Source organism: Pocillopora damicornis, chromosome 6, assembly GCF_964200805.1.
Source record: "Pocillopora damicornis chromosome 6, jaPocDami1.2, whole genome shotgun sequence".
In the NCBI taxonomy this organism is placed as follows: Eukaryota; Metazoa; Cnidaria; class Anthozoa; order Scleractinia; family Pocilloporidae; genus Pocillopora; species Pocillopora damicornis.
In genome coordinates this window covers 4,199,299-4,217,792 of record NC_142675.1, presented here as the reverse complement: position 1 = coordinate 4,217,792, position 18,494 = coordinate 4,199,299, and the positions used below count along the sequence as shown (strand labels likewise).

At 38.5% G+C, this 18,494-nt stretch overlaps 4 protein-coding genes and 1 long non-coding RNA gene across 8 annotated transcripts; 2 read left to right on the top strand and 3 right to left on the bottom strand.

Moving 5' to 3' along the window:
* The first annotated feature begins 726 nt into the window (after positions 1–726).
* Positions 727–2,833, top strand: LOC149043515 (uncharacterized). Its single transcript, XM_089210313.1, has one exon. The coding sequence runs from the start codon at positions 1,563–1,565 to the stop codon at positions 2,703–2,705; it is 1,143 nt and encodes a 380-aa protein (XP_089066439.1). The 5' UTR covers positions 727–1,562; the 3' UTR covers positions 2,706–2,833.
* Positions 2,834–5,408: 2,575 nt separating this feature from the next.
* On the top strand, positions 5,409–8,110 carry LOC149043514 (uncharacterized). Of its 4 annotated transcripts, none has more exons than XM_089210312.1 (8): positions 5,409–5,549; positions 5,772–6,014; positions 6,119–6,195; positions 6,330–6,532; positions 6,609–6,926; positions 7,149–7,307; positions 7,389–7,572; positions 7,668–8,110. In XM_089210312.1, the coding sequence occupies exons 2-8, from the start codon at positions 5,860–5,862 to the stop codon at positions 7,988–7,990; spliced, it is 1,419 nt and encodes a 472-aa protein (XP_089066438.1). In that variant the 5' UTR covers positions 5,409–5,549; positions 5,772–5,859; the 3' UTR covers positions 7,991–8,110. The 4 variants fall into 4 exon arrangements, with proteins under 4 accessions (XP_089066438.1, XP_089066435.1, XP_089066436.1 ...); XM_089210310.1 differs by lacking the exon at positions 5,409–5,549 and adding an exon at positions 5,605–5,648; XM_089210309.1 differs by lacking the exon at positions 5,409–5,549 and having other exon boundaries at positions 5,602–6,014.
* On the bottom strand, positions 6,534–8,414 carry LOC113668755 (uncharacterized). The gene is made up of 2 exons (XR_003446034.2): positions 8,271–8,414; positions 6,534–7,952 (listed from the first exon to the last, which is right to left on the bottom strand). It is a non-coding gene; the product is annotated as an uncharacterized LOC113668755 (long non-coding RNA).
* A 2,169-nt stretch (positions 8,415–10,583) lies between these two features.
* LOC149043513 (uncharacterized) lies at positions 10,584–12,892 on the bottom strand. Its single transcript, XM_089208410.1, has one exon. The coding sequence runs from the start codon at positions 12,500–12,502 to the stop codon at positions 11,486–11,488; it is 1,017 nt and encodes a 338-aa protein (XP_089064536.1). The 5' UTR covers positions 12,503–12,892; the 3' UTR covers positions 10,584–11,485.
* Positions 12,893–14,412: 1,520 nt separating this feature from the next.
* LOC113671629 (uncharacterized) lies at positions 14,413–16,571 on the bottom strand. The gene has a single exon (XM_027187873.2). It carries the CDS (start codon positions 16,173–16,175, stop codon positions 14,889–14,891), a length of 1,287 nt encoding a protein of 428 aa, XP_027043674.2. The 5' UTR covers positions 16,176–16,571; the 3' UTR covers positions 14,413–14,888.
* Between the last annotated feature and the right edge of the window lie 1,923 nt (positions 16,572–18,494).

The window sequence follows — 18,494 nt, the reverse complement described above, 5'->3', positions numbered from 1 at the left end:
CCAAATTGGGAATACTTGAAAAAAATATATATATACCTCTATCATTTTCTTGAAAATGCATGTGAAGAAAGGTAAGAACTATTTTCAGTTTTAAGCGAGAGAGCAAATTTAGGTTTTCCTTTTTATTGACAATACTTCTCAACTTTTCATATCAAATTTATGAATGTGGCAAGGAAATTTCATTTTTATTCAGATCCGTGAATAACAGGGGGGAAAAGATAACCAAAACAAAAACAAAAACAACAAGAAAGATTTTTCAGGCGATTTGTGTAACCATGACGGCTTGATGTTCCATTTACCCATCTTCTGCACGATTCTTCTGTCGACATTTACTATTTACCCAGATTAGTCAGACATGGCACTTTTAAACAAGATCCAAGCAGTATGGAAGTGTTTATTCATTTTTTCTACCCTCCTGATCGCTACTTTAATCTTTACCACGTGGAAATTTGACTCAGCTAAAAGCCCAAACGAAGACAAAACGACGCAAGAATTATTTGTGTATCTAACTCAAACCGAAAGATGTCTTTGAACGAGTCTCACACTAAGTAAGCAGTGGAAACGTCGCGATCTACAACTCAAGTGACTACATCGTGAGACAAACGATTAAACAGTTTGATTATAACCATGATTTAAAATTAGAAAGCTTCTTGGGAGTTTAGGCTCTGCACTGGAACTATATAAATTATAAAGCAAATAAACCATAACCTTTACATAGTCTTTTTTTTTTTTTTTTTTATTTCTGTGGAAATATTTTGTCACGCTGCGTGAGCGAATTTAGATTGATTTTCGTGCATCTGTTTGGTTGCCATTTGGCCATGTTTTACATGTTTCATGCATTTTAGGTACGCAACGATTGGATTTTTATGAGCTCGAGATTTCCGTGCGTGATAGTTGCTTCTGCTTCACCATCACCAAATATTAAGCGGGTGTTAATTCAAATGATGATTTTAACGGAGGGTAGCTAAAAGATGATTTGACGGTTGACGGTCAAATTTTAGGCCCTTTGACGGCTGACAGTCAAATCTCATGTCATGATGTGCTCATAATTTAAGTGTTTATTAGTCGTAAGTAAAGTCCCAGACCTTAACTATATTCGATAAAGGAAAATCTTTGGGCGCATGATACCTTGGAGGTCTGAAAAAGTCGATTCTTATCATCTAACCACGGGTCTGAATTCCGTCTCTTTCGCGTGTTTATAGGAAATGCAACAATCTAAAACCACACTCCAATACGTGGCATGACCATGTTACCTTCACAAATTTATTATTCATAATGCCTCTCGATTGAAAATTAGGTGCCATGAATCTCTAAGGTTGTTAAATGATCTTCTTGAAAAAAATATATATACCGAGTCCATCATTTTCTTGAAAATGTACGTAAGATTCAGTTTTAAGCATGAGTGCAAATTTAGGTTTTCCTTTTTACTGACAATACTTCTCAACCTTTCATATTAAATTTATGAATGTGGCAGGGAAATTTAATTTTTATTCAGATCCGTGAATAACAGGGGGAGAAAACCAACAAAAAAAATTAATAAATAAATAAAACAGAGAGAGAAAATGAAAAAGAGAGATTTTCTAAGCGATTTGTGTAACCATGACGGCTCGATGTTCCATTTATCAATCTTCTACACGATTCTTCTGTCGGCACTTACAATTAGGCCAGATAAGTCAGACATGATACTTTTAAACAAGATCCAAGCAGCATGGAAGTGTTTATTCATTTTTTCTACCCTCGTGATGGCTACTTTAATCTTTACCACGTGGAAATTTGACTCTGCTAAAAGCCCAAACCAAGTGAAAGCGACGCAAGAGTTATTTGTGTATCTTACTCAAACCGAAAGATGTCTTCGAACGAAACTCACACGAAATCTGGATTTAGGCAACCGTTCAAAATGTCGCTGTGACGTTGTTGTTTTAAGTTATAAAGCAGAGTGCCGAGAATATCGCCCAGCTCACTTCACCTATTTGTTTGACAACACAACCACTTGGGGATCCGGCCGTAACAGGCTTTTCTTCCACGCTTTAGAGAGAAACACCAATTACTTGTATTACATATTTCTTGACGATGACATCTCCCTGAAATTTAACGAAAAAGCAACTCCAGCAATGAGACAACTCAGTCCAATCCAAGCTTTCCAAAACTGGCTTCTGGATTACGAGCCTGCCGTTGGTGTAATGGACTATTCGAACAATCCAGCGAAATCTTTAATCCAACTAAACTGGAAGATTTGCAATAAGAACCTTGTAAACCACACTTGGGTTGCTAGTCCGATCATTTTTTTCGATCCTGTTATTAATGCCTTTCATGCAAAAGCAGTCGTTCACATATTTCCGCTGGATACACGATTTGAACAAGTTAACTGGTGGTTCACAGATAAATATCTTTGTTCTGTCGTAGAGATAAAGTTTCGTGGGCAAGCGTTGTTGTTCTTTCCTGTAACAGTCTACAATCCTCTGCATCGCCCATACCCGAGGTCTCTTGCGGGAACAAAAAAAGCCTGGAGACAATTCATTAAAGATGTAAAAAGAGATGTTCCCGAGCGCTTCGCAAATCATAGCTTACTTAGGAAATTCAAGAAGGATCCACAATTATACACGAGAAAATCACAGACTTATTGCATGAATGTAACCCGTCACCAAGAAATTGTACCATTTGCACACTTTGCAAGAGAGGAAGATAAAAAGAAGCATTTAACATAGATTGACACGTGTTAAGCTTGTAGTTACTCTCTGAGGACTTAGTACCAGTCATTTTGTCGTGAAATAGACGCCTGAACAGACGTTGAAAACAACATTAATTATCCCTTTCCAAAATAGAAAAGCAACTCAAACTGTGAGAAAATGGCTCAATCAGTGAACCTTGTAGGAACTTTGCGCTTGGCGTAAGGTACCAACAACCAGCGACAAAACTGTTGACACATTGGCCCTTTCAACCCCCTATTACTTCAGTTTGATCTCTTTTACCCTTGTTAACTTAACCTATTGTCCCCCTCCCCCCCATTACTTCAGTTTGATCTCTTTTACCCTTGTTAACTTAACCTACTCTCCCCCTCCCCCCCATTACTTCAGTTTGATCTCTTTTACCCTTGTTAACTTAACCTATTGTCCCCCTCCCCCCCATTACTCCAGTTTGGGCTCTTTTGCCCTTGTTATATTACCTATTCCCTCCCTCCCCCCCCCATTACTTCAGTTTAATCTCTTTTGTTTTCCCCTTGTTAACTTAACCTATTCTCCCCCTCCCCCCCATTACTCCAGTTTGATCTCTTTTGCCCTTGTTACATTACCTATTCCCTCCCTCCCCCCCCATTACTTCAGTTTAATTTCTTTTGTTTTCCCCTTGTTAACTTAACCTATTCTCCCCCTCCCCCCCCCATTACTTCGGTTTGATCTTTTTTGCCCTTGTTAGCCTGCCCTATTCTCCTCTCCCCCCCATAAGACGCCTGAACAGACTCCGGTTTGATCTCTTTTGCCCATGTTACATCACCTATTCCCCCCCACCCCCCCCCCATTACTTCAGTCTGATCTCTTTTGTTTTGCCCTTGTTAACTTAACCTACTCTCCCCCTCCCCCCCCATTACTTCAGTTTGATATCTTTTACCCTTGTTAACTTAACCTATTCTCCCCCTCCCCCCATGACTTCAGTTTGATCTCTTTTACCCTTGTTAACTTAACCTACTCTCCCCCTCCCCCCATGACTTCAGTTTGATCTCTTTTACCCTTGTTAACTTAACCTACTCTCCCCCTCCCCCCATGACTTCAGTTTGATCTCTTTTACCCTTGCTAACTTAACCTACTCTCCCCCTCCCCCCCCATTACTTCAGTTTAATCTCTTTTACTCATGTTAACTTAACCTACTCTCCCCCTCCCCCCCATGACTTCAGTTTGATATCTTTTACCCTTGCTAACTTAACCTACTCTCCCCTTCCCCCCCCCATTACTTCAGTTTAATCTCTTTTACTCTTGTTAACTTAACCTACTCTCCCCCTCACGGCTGTTTCAAAACGCCCGCCAGTGGAAATTTAGTTCGCGCATGTCAGATTGACATTTTCAATTTGAAACCGCTGAAAATGTACGTTTAACGGCTCAACAAGAAAGAACCCACTGATAACTAGGTCGCAAAAAGTATATGCGCAAAGCCCAAGGAAATAGCTAACTTATGCGCAGACATTGTATTTTGCTTCCCTGGTTAATGTTCTCCTAGGGAAGATTGCGTGTGCGGGATAGTTAACTATGCGACGGCTTAATGGCATCTTGTTTTGACGCGAGATGACTTATCGCCTTTCTGAGGTCTTCTTATTTTCAGGCAAGATTCTGATTGATTCGAATTTTTCTTTCAATAAAGGAACAACTCAGGCTTTACGTCTCTCCTTTGCCATCAGTTTCTTTACCATGACGTTTTAATCCGAATTGTTTTGAGCGGTGTAATCTGCGATTACACATCACCACCGAAATAGTAAATATGGCGTCCAACTCCCCTTTGACCTCGAACTAATGTCCCTAAACTACGCGAATTTATCCTCTGAATGAACTCATGCTTACCCATGGGCTAAACAAAGAATACACGATTTATGACAAACTGATAAAATGTCCACGGCCTTCTGTTATGTGCAAGAAAGTCGAGCTACGTGCGTGTGATTTCCTCCCCGAAAAGTGTATGTCATCGATCTGTCACGGGGAGCTACTTGAAATAGTGAAAGCACGGACAAGACGTTTCTTTCGGTCAACATTTCAATCATGATCACGGATAATAAACCTTACAATTATATGTTACCATTTGTGCTTTGATCTGATAGTTAAATCGTTCTTCTTGGCCGTGATTAACATGGTTTTTGGCGAATATTCCCTCTCCCTTCAAATGGAATGAACTACACGCAAAAACACAAGAATGCAAATATTCCCGCATCCCTGAAGAACCGATCGAGAGAGATAAATAGACACCCCTTCCTGAAACAAGGTACAAACCCTAAGGATGTACCCTTCTGAAGCAATAAAAGGCCGGAAAAAGGAACTTCGGAACATATCTTGAGTCAACTTAGAACTGCGTTGCTTAATCCAAGTTTAGTTTACAACTCGGTTCGATTAGTGCATTCAGATGGCTAACTTTGGTCTCTCTGAACATCAACAAATATTGGAAAAAATTTGCCGAATTTGTGGAGAGCGATTGAGGAAGGCAAAAGATAAGTATGAGAACAGTTTTCTTTGCGCTGATAAGACGGAGATTATTTTCACAGCCTTTGGTGTCAAAGTTCGTAAAGATGACCTTGACATGTGCCCTCTAAGTTCTGCCACAAGTGTTAGAAGCTTGCTTTAAGAGGAGGCACACGCCTTGCAATCAATGTGTGGCCTCCACACAAACGCACTGGAAACTGTAAGATCTGCAGTTTCTTTAAGGATCAACAGAAACCTGGTAGGAAGAAGACTAAACCTGGAATAAAACCCAGAGAGGACTCAGCTGAACCCAAGGAACAGGTGGAAATGGTGGAAGGAATGTCTGGCACTTTAAGCTTCCAACCTGACCCAGCCTCACTCTCATTCTCTGAGGAGGTAAAGAATCTACAAAGCTTTAGGGGATCAGAACCTCTTTACCCAGAACAGTTTGTTGAAAACATCAAGCATGAGTATATGTGCCCAATTTGCAAAGAGGTACTTGATCAACCAGTCCAGACAAAATGTCGAACTCCACACATATTTTGTGCTAGTTGCTTATCATTTTCTGTTGCCTATTGCTGTGAATTATAGTCTAATCATAGTTGGTTATCATTTTAGGAATGGAAGGCTGACATGGAACAATGCAATCCCAGAAAATGAAGTGCACATAAAACTTGGAGGAGATGCTGGTGGTGGGTCATTTAAAATGGCCTTCCAGATTGCTAACCTGAGGCATCAAAATTCTAAAACCAACACAGTGGTCTTTGCCATGTTTCATGCAAATGATAGTTGGGCTAATTTAAAGACAGCCTTAATGAAATATAAAGAACAAGTAAACACCTTGAAAGAAGCAACCTGGGCGTAAGTGAAAAAAAATTTACCACACTTTTAGTTAATCGGGAGAATAAAGACTTGAAATAGCATAATATTAATTAAATTTTTATTTTTGTTTTGCCCATTTCTAGAGGTAAAAAGAAAGTGGTTTTCCTGTTTGGTGACTATGAGTTCCTATGCAAGCTATTTGGAATAGCTGGTGCCTCAGGTATGATCCAGACAATAATTCACATATACAAATAATAATGATTTAGCAATTCAATAAAAGAATATAAATGTAGCCTCTACTCTACATAACTATTTCTGTGAAACAGGTTTCCACCATAAGAATTGTATTTGCAGGCAAATATCCATGTCTTTGGTACAAGATAAATCATGAAGTAATGCAAGTCTCTTGCCATAAATGTGGGCATGCTGAAAAACGAAGTCTTGAAAACATTCAAGAGGATTATGATAAGTTTGTAGCAGATGGCTCTGTTACAAGTCAACAGAAGTTTTATCCCAATGTGATTCACGAGAAACTGCTGGACATTGAATTGGACAAAGTAAGATACAAAAGTTTACTTTATCGCTTTGAAGAGGGACTTACAGGCCACCTTACTTAATGGTTGTCTATTTCAGGTTTGTGTTCCTGGACTTCACATTAGCTTGGGTGTGTTTAAGAAACTGTTTGACAAACTAGAGAACCAGTGCTTTGAGCTGGACAAAAAAATTCAAATGGTTCTAGCAGGAGACAGTGAAGAGAATGATGAGAAAATCCAGGCACTCAGAGCTGCCCAACTACATACCAGACAAGCACAACAATTTAATGAAAAAGCCAATTATTTACAGGAGTTGCTGAATTTACAAAGTCTGCATGCTAATGTTGATATCATGCCTGCCTACTTTACACTACTACAGGAGGAGATAGACAAACTCCTTGGAAATGCAAAGGAGGAGGTAAAAATAATATATTGGTGCTTTCCAGTATCATAGCTGTACAATCCTCCAAATCCATTTTACATGTTTCAAACCCATCTTAATTTTTTAGTTAAAGAAGTTATGATTTTATTTTATAGATCATTTATTTGTAATGTTACAAGGGCTCAAATTATCAAATTATAGCAACTAAGCAGTAAGTCAAATAACCCAGATTTAAACAGTATTATCTCAACATCATAGGAAAAGCTTGCAGATGAACAAATGGAATTGGCTGCCTTTGAGAAAGCCAATGGACCACTATCGGTTCATTTGGATGAGGTTCTCAAGAAAATGAATGTTGAGAGACAAGCTTATCATGGAAAATCATTCATTGGTAATCATGTACACACTTGCTGCAAGGTAACACAAATTCTACCCTTAGAGTAGGAATTTGTTGAGTCACAAAATTTCATTGAATTGTTGCATTTGTTTTTTTGGTAGGAAGACAACATCATTAAACTATGCAGTGCTGTGCTGACAAAAACAGAGGAGCTGTGTCCTTCCCTCCTTTCTCAAGCAAGAGAAATTAGCGTGAAATTTGAACAAGTTTTTAAGTTATTTGCTGCTTGCCACTTTGTCTATGACAGTGCAGACTATCTCAATGATGGCAAGATTGATAAGCTAGGTAACTGAAAGAAAAAACCCGACTTTCATGGAAAAACATGAATACAGCAATAAGATCATGTCTTAAGTCCACCTTTTCTTGTTTTCTTGTTGCAGAGGAAGACATCACAAATTTTCTTCAGTTCCTTAGGGAAAAATTTCCAGACATGACAATCACACCAAAGCTGCATATGCTAGAAGAACATGTTTGCCCTTTTCTTCGACAATGGCACATGGGCCTTGGATTCTACGGTGAACAAGGGATTGAAGGAATACACTCTGAATTCAATACCCAGTCCCAGCATTTTGACCATGTGAAGAAAAAGGACACGAGATTGCGTCAAATCCTTGTCAACCATCACATTGCCACGAGTCCGGAACTAGCAGGGAAAGCTCCCAAACCTAAAGAAAGAAATTTAAAACGAAAAGCGAACGAGTAAAACTCTTTCCTTTTCAATAGCAATGTATCGGTTCGATGACTAAGAACGAGTACTATGTGTGTAAATATAGTGTAATTTATTTGCTCAACTTCTAATTTAGACGAATAAAAGTGTTATTACAATCTTTGGAACCAAAACTAAACCTTTCCAGTCGTTTACAGACTGTTTCACTTGAAATTCAGTACCTCCGAGATTCAAAATGGAGTCGCATAACGGCCGATCTTAACATATTAAAAGCGCCTCGAATGGAGTCTTAAACAATTCGGATTAAAACACTTACCTCTGTCGGTTGTTCAGTAAGGTTTCAAGTCTTCTCTTTTGACTCTTGCTTTGCTGGGAAAAATTCGAGCCTTTTCCAAATTGAAATCAAAGTTTTCAGTTGATTTAATAGGGTGTGCTTGCTAGACTCCACCATAGCAACGTGTTTTCGTCGAACACAGGCAAAATTTGACCGATTTTACTCAAATTTTCGACGGCAAATGCCTCTTCTATTTGTAAGCATCCGCCATGCTAAATTTCACCCGCATACATTAGATACGCAGCAAGATTTCATTGGCTAAACTATATCTTAGCCCAAAGGGTTGCCATGGACGCTAGATTTATGCAAATGCATAATTTTGTATTAACCAGAGAAATAATAATTAACTCGATCTTTCCTGTAGACCGCATGCGCGAACTAAATTTCCACCGCGAAACAGCCGTGCCCCTCCCCCCCATGACTTCAGTTTAATCTCTTTTACCCTTGTTAACTTAACCTACTCTCCCCCTCCCCCCCATTACTTCAGTTTAATCTCTTTTACTCTTGTTAACTTAACCTACTCTCCCCCTCCCCCCCATTACTTCAGTTTAATCTCTTTTACCCTTGTTAACTTAACCTACTCTCCCCCTCCCCCCCATTACTTCAGTTTAATCTCTTTTACTCTTGTTAACTTAACCTACTCTCCCCCTCCCCCCCATGACTTCAGTTTAATCTCTTTTACCCTTGTTAACTTAACCTACTCTCCCCCTCCCCCCCATTACTTCAGTTTTATCTCTTTTACTCTTGTTAACTTAACCTACTCTCCCCCTCCCCCCATGACTTCAGTTTGATCTCTTTTACCCTTGTTAACTTAACCTATCCTCCCCCTCCCCCCCATTACTTCAGTTTAATCTCTTTTACCCTTGTTAACTTAACCTATCCTCCCCCTCCCCCCATTACTTCAGTTTAATCTCTTTTACCCTTGTTAACTTAACCTATTGTCCCCCTCCCCCCCCATTACTTCAGTTTGATCTCTTTTACCCTTGTTAACTTAACCTATCCTCCCCCTCCCCCCCATGACTTCAGTTTGATCTCTTTTACCCTTGTTAACTTAACCTATCCTCCCCCTCCCCCCATTACTTCAGTTTAATCTCTTTTACCCTTGTTAACTTAACCTATTGTCCCCCTCCCCCCCATTACTTCAGTTTGATCTCTTTTGCCCTTGTTAACTTAGCCTACTCTCCCCCTTCTCCCTTCCCCCTCCCCCCATTACTTCAATCTGATTTCTTTTGCCCTTGTTAACTTAACCTATTCTCCCCCCATCCCCCTCCCCCAAAAATGTCTCTACTTCTACTACAACTACTACCAAGTCTCCACTTCTACCACTTCTACTACTTTGAAAACAACTCCTTCTAATTTGTCCAGCACCTTCTGCTATGCTATGTACATGTGCTAGAAGACCGTGTTCTTTGACAAAATAATTTGTAAATATGCCTTAATTATGGATAGCTCTGACCCGGACCTTATAAGGTGAAAAAAAGATTATAAAAACAGGCCTATATTTCTGGCCCAAATATAAGCAAGATTTTGACCCAAATGTCTGACACAACGAAAATTTTTCAAATACGAAACTTTTACTGGGCCGTTCAAAGAAGAAGAAAAGCCAAGACTGTCATCCAAGATGCCCAAGCCGCAAGAAAATCACCGGGAAACGCCCTGTCGGTGCCTCTGTAAACAAAAAAGGCCACAATTTATTGTTTTAACATTAAAGCACCAAAATGGACCCATATCCAAAGATCTTTGTCATACCCTTAATTCGGTCTCCAAATAAGACCAAGAAGCGTTTTTTGAACTGAATTTCGGGAAACCAAAACCAGAATTGAGGTGAACATCATTATAAGCCAACAAGAACTCAAAGTTAGTAGAAACAGGCAAACGTCTTGTAAGCGTGCGCTGCACTTTTATACGAAGTTTGTTAACGAGTAGATCAATAAATGCACATGTCTCACTGTTCTGTATTAACAAAGAAAGTACTAGATACAGGCATGCACTTCTCCTTAGGTAGCCGGCAAATTAAATTTCGTAGACAAAATTGGTTTGGAAATTTTGCTTTGAATTTAAAATTTTTGTGGTAATGAGTGAGGCGGGTCTCAAAGCGGACGGGAGATTACAAGGAAGAATTTATTCATGGAAATCAGTCATCTCGCCATCTCGTGACCGGAATCAGTATCCACCACACTTTTTTTGACTCAAAAGCCAAAAAATCGATTCAATTCTCCTAGGTATCTATCAGACCCTTATTGAGATTTTACCTTTGATAACCTTTAAAAACCCCTAATAACTTGAAACACTACACTCACTTAGGCCTTTTTATTTCTTCTTATTTGACCCATGATAACCTTAACTATATTTGCTGATTCGCGGCGAGTCAAAACAAAATACAATGTAAGTCCAAAGAAATAATTATAAATTCTGTTAAGATACAGTGAAGTTCACTCCAATTTTAACTCAGATCCCATACCAGGAGCTGAATTGACCCGTCTTGAAATGTGAAGTTCTTCCAGGTCAGTCAGGTCCTCTGTCTGTGGAAGGTGGAATAAGCAAGACAAGTGTAATCAGAGGCTGTGGTTGTCAGAGAAACGGCTAACTCCGCCATTCTCTGTGCGTCCGATTTTCTTGCTTGTTCCAAGTAGCAGGACATGGGGGCTGCTTAACTCACTGTTAACCGCGACAGGAATCAATGGCAGGCGTTCTCTAACCGAGGTCTTATGCGCATAGACGTACAAAGAGGACCAATTTACAGGCTCTTGGTACTTTCCGATAAGAGTAGCATGCTCGAAAAAGTTCCGCACGGTTTGAAGAGCTACGTTACCGCGGTTTGGGGAGCTTTTAAAACTTGACCTAAAAATTTTAGTTTTAATTGCGATAGTCGCATTTCCCTTTTCATTTTTTCTATCGTGCCCATCCTGGATAAGGATAAATAATGATGTTTTCTTCTACCTACGACGTTATAGAAGAGTTGCTTTGAGCTTTTATTTTACCGTCGAGTCTTATTTAAAACTTTATACATATCAACATCTATTTCATGTTTCCTTCAATCTTCTCCTTTAGCAAAGTGCGCAAACGGCTCAATCTCGAGCCATCACGAGGTTAGAAAAAATGAATAAACACTGCCATGCATCTATCTCACGCCAAAATGACTCGTACCAAGTCCTCAGAGAGTAAATAATTCAAAGCTTAACACGTGTCAATCTATGTTAAATGCTTTTTTTATCTTCCTCTCTTGCAAAGTGTGCAAATGGTACAATTTCCTGGTGACGGGTTACATTCATGCAGTAAGTCTGTGATTTTCTCGTGTATAATTGTGGATCCTTCTTGAATTTCCTAAGTAAGCTGTGATTTGCGAATCGCTCGGGGACATCTCTTTTTACATCATTAATAAATTCTCTCCAGGCTTTGTTTATTCCCGCTAGAGACCTCGGGTATGGGCGATGCAGAGGATTGTAGACTGTTACAGGAAAGAACAACAACGCTTGCCCACGAAACTTTATCTCCACGACAGAACAAAGATATTTATCTGTGAACCACCAATTAATTTGTTCAAATCGTGTATCCAGCGGAAATATGTGGACGACCGCTTTTGCATGAAAGGCATTAATAACAGGATCGAAAAAAATGATCGGACTTGCAACCCAAGTGTGATTTACAAAGTTCTCATTGCAAATCTTCCAGTTTAGTTGGATTAAAGATTTCGCTGGATTGTTCGAATAGTCCATTACACCAACGGCAGGCTCGTAATCCAGAAGCCAGTTTTGGAAAGCTTGGATTGGACTGAGTTGTCTCATTGCTGGAGTTGCTTTTTCGTTAAATTTCAGGGAGATGTCATCGTCAAGAAATATGTAATACAAGTAATTGGTGTTTCTCTCTAAAGCGTGGAAGAAAAGCCTGTTACGACCGGATCCCCAAGTGGTTGTGTTGTCAAACAAATAGGTGAAGTGAGCTGGGCGATATTCTCGGCACTCTGCTTTATAACTTAAAACAACAACGTCACAGCGACATTTTGAGTGGTTGCCGAAGTCCAGATTTCGTGTGACATTCGTTCGAAGACATCTTTCGGTTTGTGTAAGATACACAAATAATTCTTGCGTCACTTTCACTTGGTTTGGGCTTTTTGCAGAGTCAAATTTCCACGTGGTAAAGATTAACGTAACCAGCATTAACGTAGCGAAAAAGAAAAGAAACTTCCACGTCGCTTGAATCTCGTTAAGAGGCATGTCTGACCTGTCTGAGTGGCTAAAGAGTGCCTTGTTTAAATTTGACACTGTGTAATCTAACGAAAAATTGTTAGTTGGAAAATCGCGCCGCTATGGCTACATATCGTGATTGAAAAACCTTTTACTCTTTTCTTTGTCTTAAGTTTTGTTTTTTCTTTATTTTTTCTTTTATGTTTTCCAAATTTAAATCATGGATCTCCACAAAATATTAATAAATCTAAGTTGGAAGCTTCATAAACATTGTTAATGAAAACAGAAAATTTCAGTTTGAACTATCTATCTTGGATAAAGATAAAGAATGGATTTTTCTCTGCTAAAGAGGTTAGAGGATGGCTTTAAGCTTTTATTTTATGCCAAAATGTCTTTCACCTCAACAAATTTGGGATCAACATCAGTATCTGGGCAACTGCCCACCTACCCCTCCACTAACTCAACATTAATCCTAAGTTGTTATCAATAGACTGTTGTTCGTTTAGGGGAGGGGTAGGTGGGCAATTGCCCAGATACTGATATTGATTCCAAATTTGAAACTTCATAGCCATATAAAATTTTTTTTCTGATCTTCTTTCGCAAAATATGCAAATAATACATTTTCACGGTACGGGTTACATTCATTCAATAAATCTGTGATTTTCTGGTGAATGATTGTGGATCCTTCTTGAATTTCCTTAGTTTGCTATTATTAGCGAAAAGATCAAGTTCGTCTAATTTCATAACTTAAGTGGATGCTCTCCAGCTGAGCTTCCCTTTTTCCTGCACATGACATTGGATATGGGTGATGCAGCGAATTAAGGACTGTCGTAGGAAACAATAACAATGCTTACCTGTGGCTGTGGTTGTCAGGGAAACGCCTGAATCCCGCCATTCTTTGCACACGGTCTTTTGCGCATTTTTACGTACTTCAAATACTTCAATGGAATCGGTAGTTTAAAAATTAATTTGTAACGTAATATTGTCAATCAGAACTGTTAGACCAGCTAGCGGTGAAAAACAATGTAACTTTTGGCTATAAATGTTAAATGTCTTAATCCACAAATATTTCCTCGTCATCCTCAATGTTAACAAGATGGTAACTGAACATGACTGGCTTTTGAATTAGGTCACGTGGTGAGTCCAAGAAACAAAATGGACGTTTTCAATACAAACACAACAGCTCATTATTTGATCACGTTGTCCATGATTCGTTTGCAGTAGTTCGTGGGAAATTTACACACTTCTGAAGGTGTCTTACGAAGTGGCCAGGCATAGTGGATTCAGGTAAATAACGTTTGATAAAGCTGGAAAGTCACGGTGTTTTAAGAGGATGTAATTCTTTTAATAAAGTGAAAAATAAAATGGCAGATCAACAGGAATCCCGTAATTAAATTAAGTAATTGAAGTCTCAAGTTTCCCTTTTCCTCAACTTTGTTTCCTTTATATATGTCAAATTTCTATGAAAAGTTCAACTCATTCTAATAAATTTGTATGACAGCGGTTTGTCTTATGTGTTACCAATTCAAAATTTTGCGCGGGAAATTGGCGCGCGGCTGACCAACATAAAGCCATTTGCGCATACCTTTAGCCTGACTACTGTGTTCACTGTGCTAAGTAATCGCAGCAGCTATCATGATTAAAATTTGCTGATTTTTCACTCTGGCGCACTTTATGTATTACGCAGCTTAAGCGAGCCTGATGAAAAACATTTACATCCAGCATTGGCAGCGACCATGGCCGTGTACCACCAGTAGTGTCAGATAAATTATGCTCGAAAACTTGAGCACTATGCTTGGATTCATGCCGAAAATTATGCTTATTTTTTTCATCACCGAAATCAATGCAATAATTCAAACTAACATCTTTTAAAACCCTCTCAACCTACCCTTCCCCTCGCTGCTAGCAGGTAAAACTTGCCAAGAATAAATAGGCATACTAAAGTTCAAAATACAACATTTTATTGGATCAAATTCTTGAAGTGCTAGTAAGAAAGATCACTGTTGACGTTTCTCAGGCTCTTGTTGTACTGCAACATTAAGGGAATTTTTAAGAAGTCTAGTCATTACGCCGGCATCATGCTCGATGCTCTGAAAATAGCATTAAGCCCAAATTAAGCCGGCATAACTCATCTGACCTTAGTGAACATCCTTCAGTCAATTAGGTTTTAGTAGTTGCTATTTTATTGTCTTTTTCACAGACTCTTATGATTGTTTCCTTTTATCGTTCAGATGGGTTTTTCCGTTTGGTATAATCCCCAAAGGAAATATATTCTTGATAAAGCAATGGCTTTGTGAACTTAATTTCTTTCAAATCACTAATGACGCAAGCAGGTTTGTATATAACGTCGTGAAATATACTGACCCTGTAATTAATATTAAATTTAGATAATGTGGTCATTTTTTATTTTTTCCGCCTAATAGAACCTTTTCCTACGTATGCGACTACCCTTAGCAGGCTGTTGTTTTTCCAAGTGTGCATATGGAATGATTTCTTGGTGGCGAGTTATTTTCATGCAGTAGGTCCACGATCTCCTCACATAAAGTATAGGATTTTTTCTAAAATTCTTAAATAAACGATGGTTTTTGTAGTGATCAGGTGCTTGTTTTTGAATGCGTTTGATAAATTTTTTCCAAGTTATGATTGTTCCAAAAAAAGATCTCGGATAAGGCCGATGGAGGCCATTTTCCACTGTGAGTGGAAAGTACAGTAGTGCTTGTCCGCGAAATTTCATCTCCACAGCTGAAGCTAAATACTTGTCAGTTAGCCACCAGTTTTTCTTTTCATATCGTGTATCCAGCGGATATATGTGGCCGACTGCTTTAGCATGGATAGCATTAAAGAGAGGATCGAAAAAGATTGTTGGATTGGCCACCGTTCTGTTTTTGGCCTGAAGCCTTCCACAAACATTTCTTTTCCTTAAGTGCACGAGTTTCCCTTCGTTGCGGCCCTCATAATCGACTAATCCGACAGCAGGCGCGTAATCAAGAAGCCAGTTTTGGAAAACTTGGATTGGACTGAGTTTTTTCATTGCAGGTGTAGCTTGGCGATTGAACCTCAATGAAATGTCGTCGTCAAGAAAAATGTAATAGATGTAATTTATGTTTCTCTTTGTGGCGTGGAAGAAAAGCTTGTTTCGGCCGGTACCCCAAGTGGTTCTGTTGTCAAACAAGTAGGTGAAGTGACGCGGTCTTGGTTCGTTACATTCTTCTCTATAACTTAGCACAAGAACATCACAGCGACATTTCGAACGGTTGTACAATTCCAGGCTGTGAGAAAGATTTGATCGAAGACATTTCTCAGTCTGTGTAAGATATACGAATTGAGGAGAAAGTAGTCTTTCTGTTGCTTCTGTGGTTTCTGAATTGTTGCCAATTCTGTTGGTCTCTTTCTCTACTATTCCTGTTGAAAGGTTTATTTGTTGTCCAATATTAACGAGTGAATCTTCTTTTGTACTTTTGCTTTCAGATTCTTTTGCTTCTGCTGTTTTTAAAACACTTTCAGTCATGTAATTTCTGTTGTTGATGTCCTCTATTTCTGCCATCGTCAGTTCTATCTGCTTTCCAGGGGAGCTCTCAAAGTACAGATCGAAATCGCCAGGCTTGTTTTCGTTGCTTGTCGTCAGCAACGCGGAAGCTGTGAATAGAGCGAGGAAGCAAAAAGCTCCCATTTTCTTTAGGGTTCTTCTCTTGGACGTTATCATCTTTCACCTGTAAACACTGGCTTCCTGTCTTCTTGACCCTCATGAAATAAGGTTGTTTTCTCCAATCAGATATCGGCAAAATATTGTGAATTATATGTTAAATCAAATTAGACCGAGATGTATACTTCTTTGTTGATATAAAAAGATACCTTTACAAAGCTGAAGTTCAATATCTTATGACACAACTGACTGCTTTTGCACACAAATAACCAATAGCCTCCAGCTTTGGTTGAAACCACAAAGTGGCGCCTTTTACGTAAAGGAAATTACAAAGTACTTCCCTCTTGGCAATTTTCCAACACTTTTGAAGACTGAAGTGAACTGTAATGTGCAGATTTTGACTGAAAAACAAGCAAGGATAATGTGACATCTTTGTGGTAGTCACAAACAACTGCAACCGTTCCTTTCAGGACAGCGTGTTGATTTCCCACAACTCTTAAAAACACAAATTTCTCAGGGGAGGTGAAAGATAATGAGTGTTTGACGTCAGATACCCAAAAGACTGTTCTGATTACAAAAAATGCATTTAATAATTATTTCCTGCGGCAATGTGAAAGGGGATTAATTTTGTTTAGACATTTGGCCGTCAATTTATCTGACTTATAAACGTTGTCTTGAAACATCATTTCGGTTTACTTTTAGAGCTCTGGCAAACGCTTTTAAGATTTGAAAAATAATCAATTGAAGCTATTGAAGCTAGGTATTTCACTCGAAATTGGAAGGATATGGCAAAGGTTTAAAGACAACATGAGATAACCCCAAGGAACTATGGACAAAAAAGATTGTTTTTGAGGTTTTGCCTAATCCTTTCACTAGAGTGACCAGGATCTAATTTCTCCTCACTGCGTCACTTCCAAACCAGGCTTTGAGGTCACAAGAATAAGGAAATGATCACCAATTCGAGAGATGCTTTTGATTGTTCAACAGATTCTCTTTGCCGACATCGTATATTGGAAATGAATTAAGAACAGCATGAAGAGTATGCAGACTGATGTTAGGGCCTAAAGGAAGAAATAAAAAGATCTATGTATCGACAAAATCATCATACAAACAAAGATTATTTTATTCTTAGTTAGATTGTTATTATCTTGATATTTTCATTTTCAGATACTAAACTGTTGTGGTAAACCCCTCAACTCCAAGAAATAGCAATAATATAATTTCAACCTATTATTACAGATATTAACAATTGTTACACGAATGTCCACCGGAAGGAAAGTGAATGTATTTATCTTATTAAACGTGCTGGTGAGTAATATCGCTGAGTATTTTTTAAGAGTTATGACGTATTTTCACCACTTTGCGGGCTCGTAAAAATACAAACAACGAAATGAAAACCCTAAAAACGTCTCTTAAGTTGTTATGATGAAACTGCTTTATGTCATATGTACTTCTTATCAAACAGGTTTTTCTCAGCACAAAATAACTATTTTTCTAAATAAACATACTATGTATATGAAACAATAACCTACGCGAAAATATACTCGGTTATTTTAACATGGGATATTTGTACTTGATTCACGCGTTATGTACACATAATACAATTAGATAATGTCGAATGATTCTTAGGAGGAAGTTGAAGTATGGTTCGATGTTATTCACTTAGTTCATACTTGCTTTGGAACCTTTTCTTCGGTGACTGTTTGTTTTATTTCCTTCTTCAAAAATAGCAAAAGATCACACGGAATCCATTTCTAAAATAATAGTTTATCAATATTGTGATCACCTGTAGAGTCAGATAAATTATGAAGGCATAATTTTGGATATAATGTTATAGACAGAGCATCGAGCAGGATGTATTGTCGGCGTAATTTCCATGATATTACAGTAGAACGAGAGACAAATTCTGTAGCTTGAGTAATATCTTCAGAGAGTCTGCTTTACTTGCTTGCACTTTTGGAATTCGATCGATTAAAATGTTGTGTTTTGAGCTTTGGTCTTCAACCTTTTATTCGATTCCCAGCAAGTTTTATCTGTAGATGGTAGAATTGGGAGAGGAAGTTTGAGGGTTCTTAAAAGCTATTATTTAAAATTATCAAATTAAGCATAATGAAAAGGTTGTGAGCATAATTTTCGGCATAAAGCCAAGTTTTCAGGGATGACGCTCAGGAGAACAATGCTCAAATTTACCAGCATAATTTATCTGATCGTTGTCTCCTGGCGTTGCGAAATAATAGAAATTGTGATGTAATTCTTGACCAGTATATTAACAGTCAACTGAGCAATTACACTGAATTACTTTGGTCCTTATAAAATGCTATATTTAAAGTCTCGCCGCAGTGAAATTTTGAACTTGGTTGAAGTAAATTAGATTTCAAT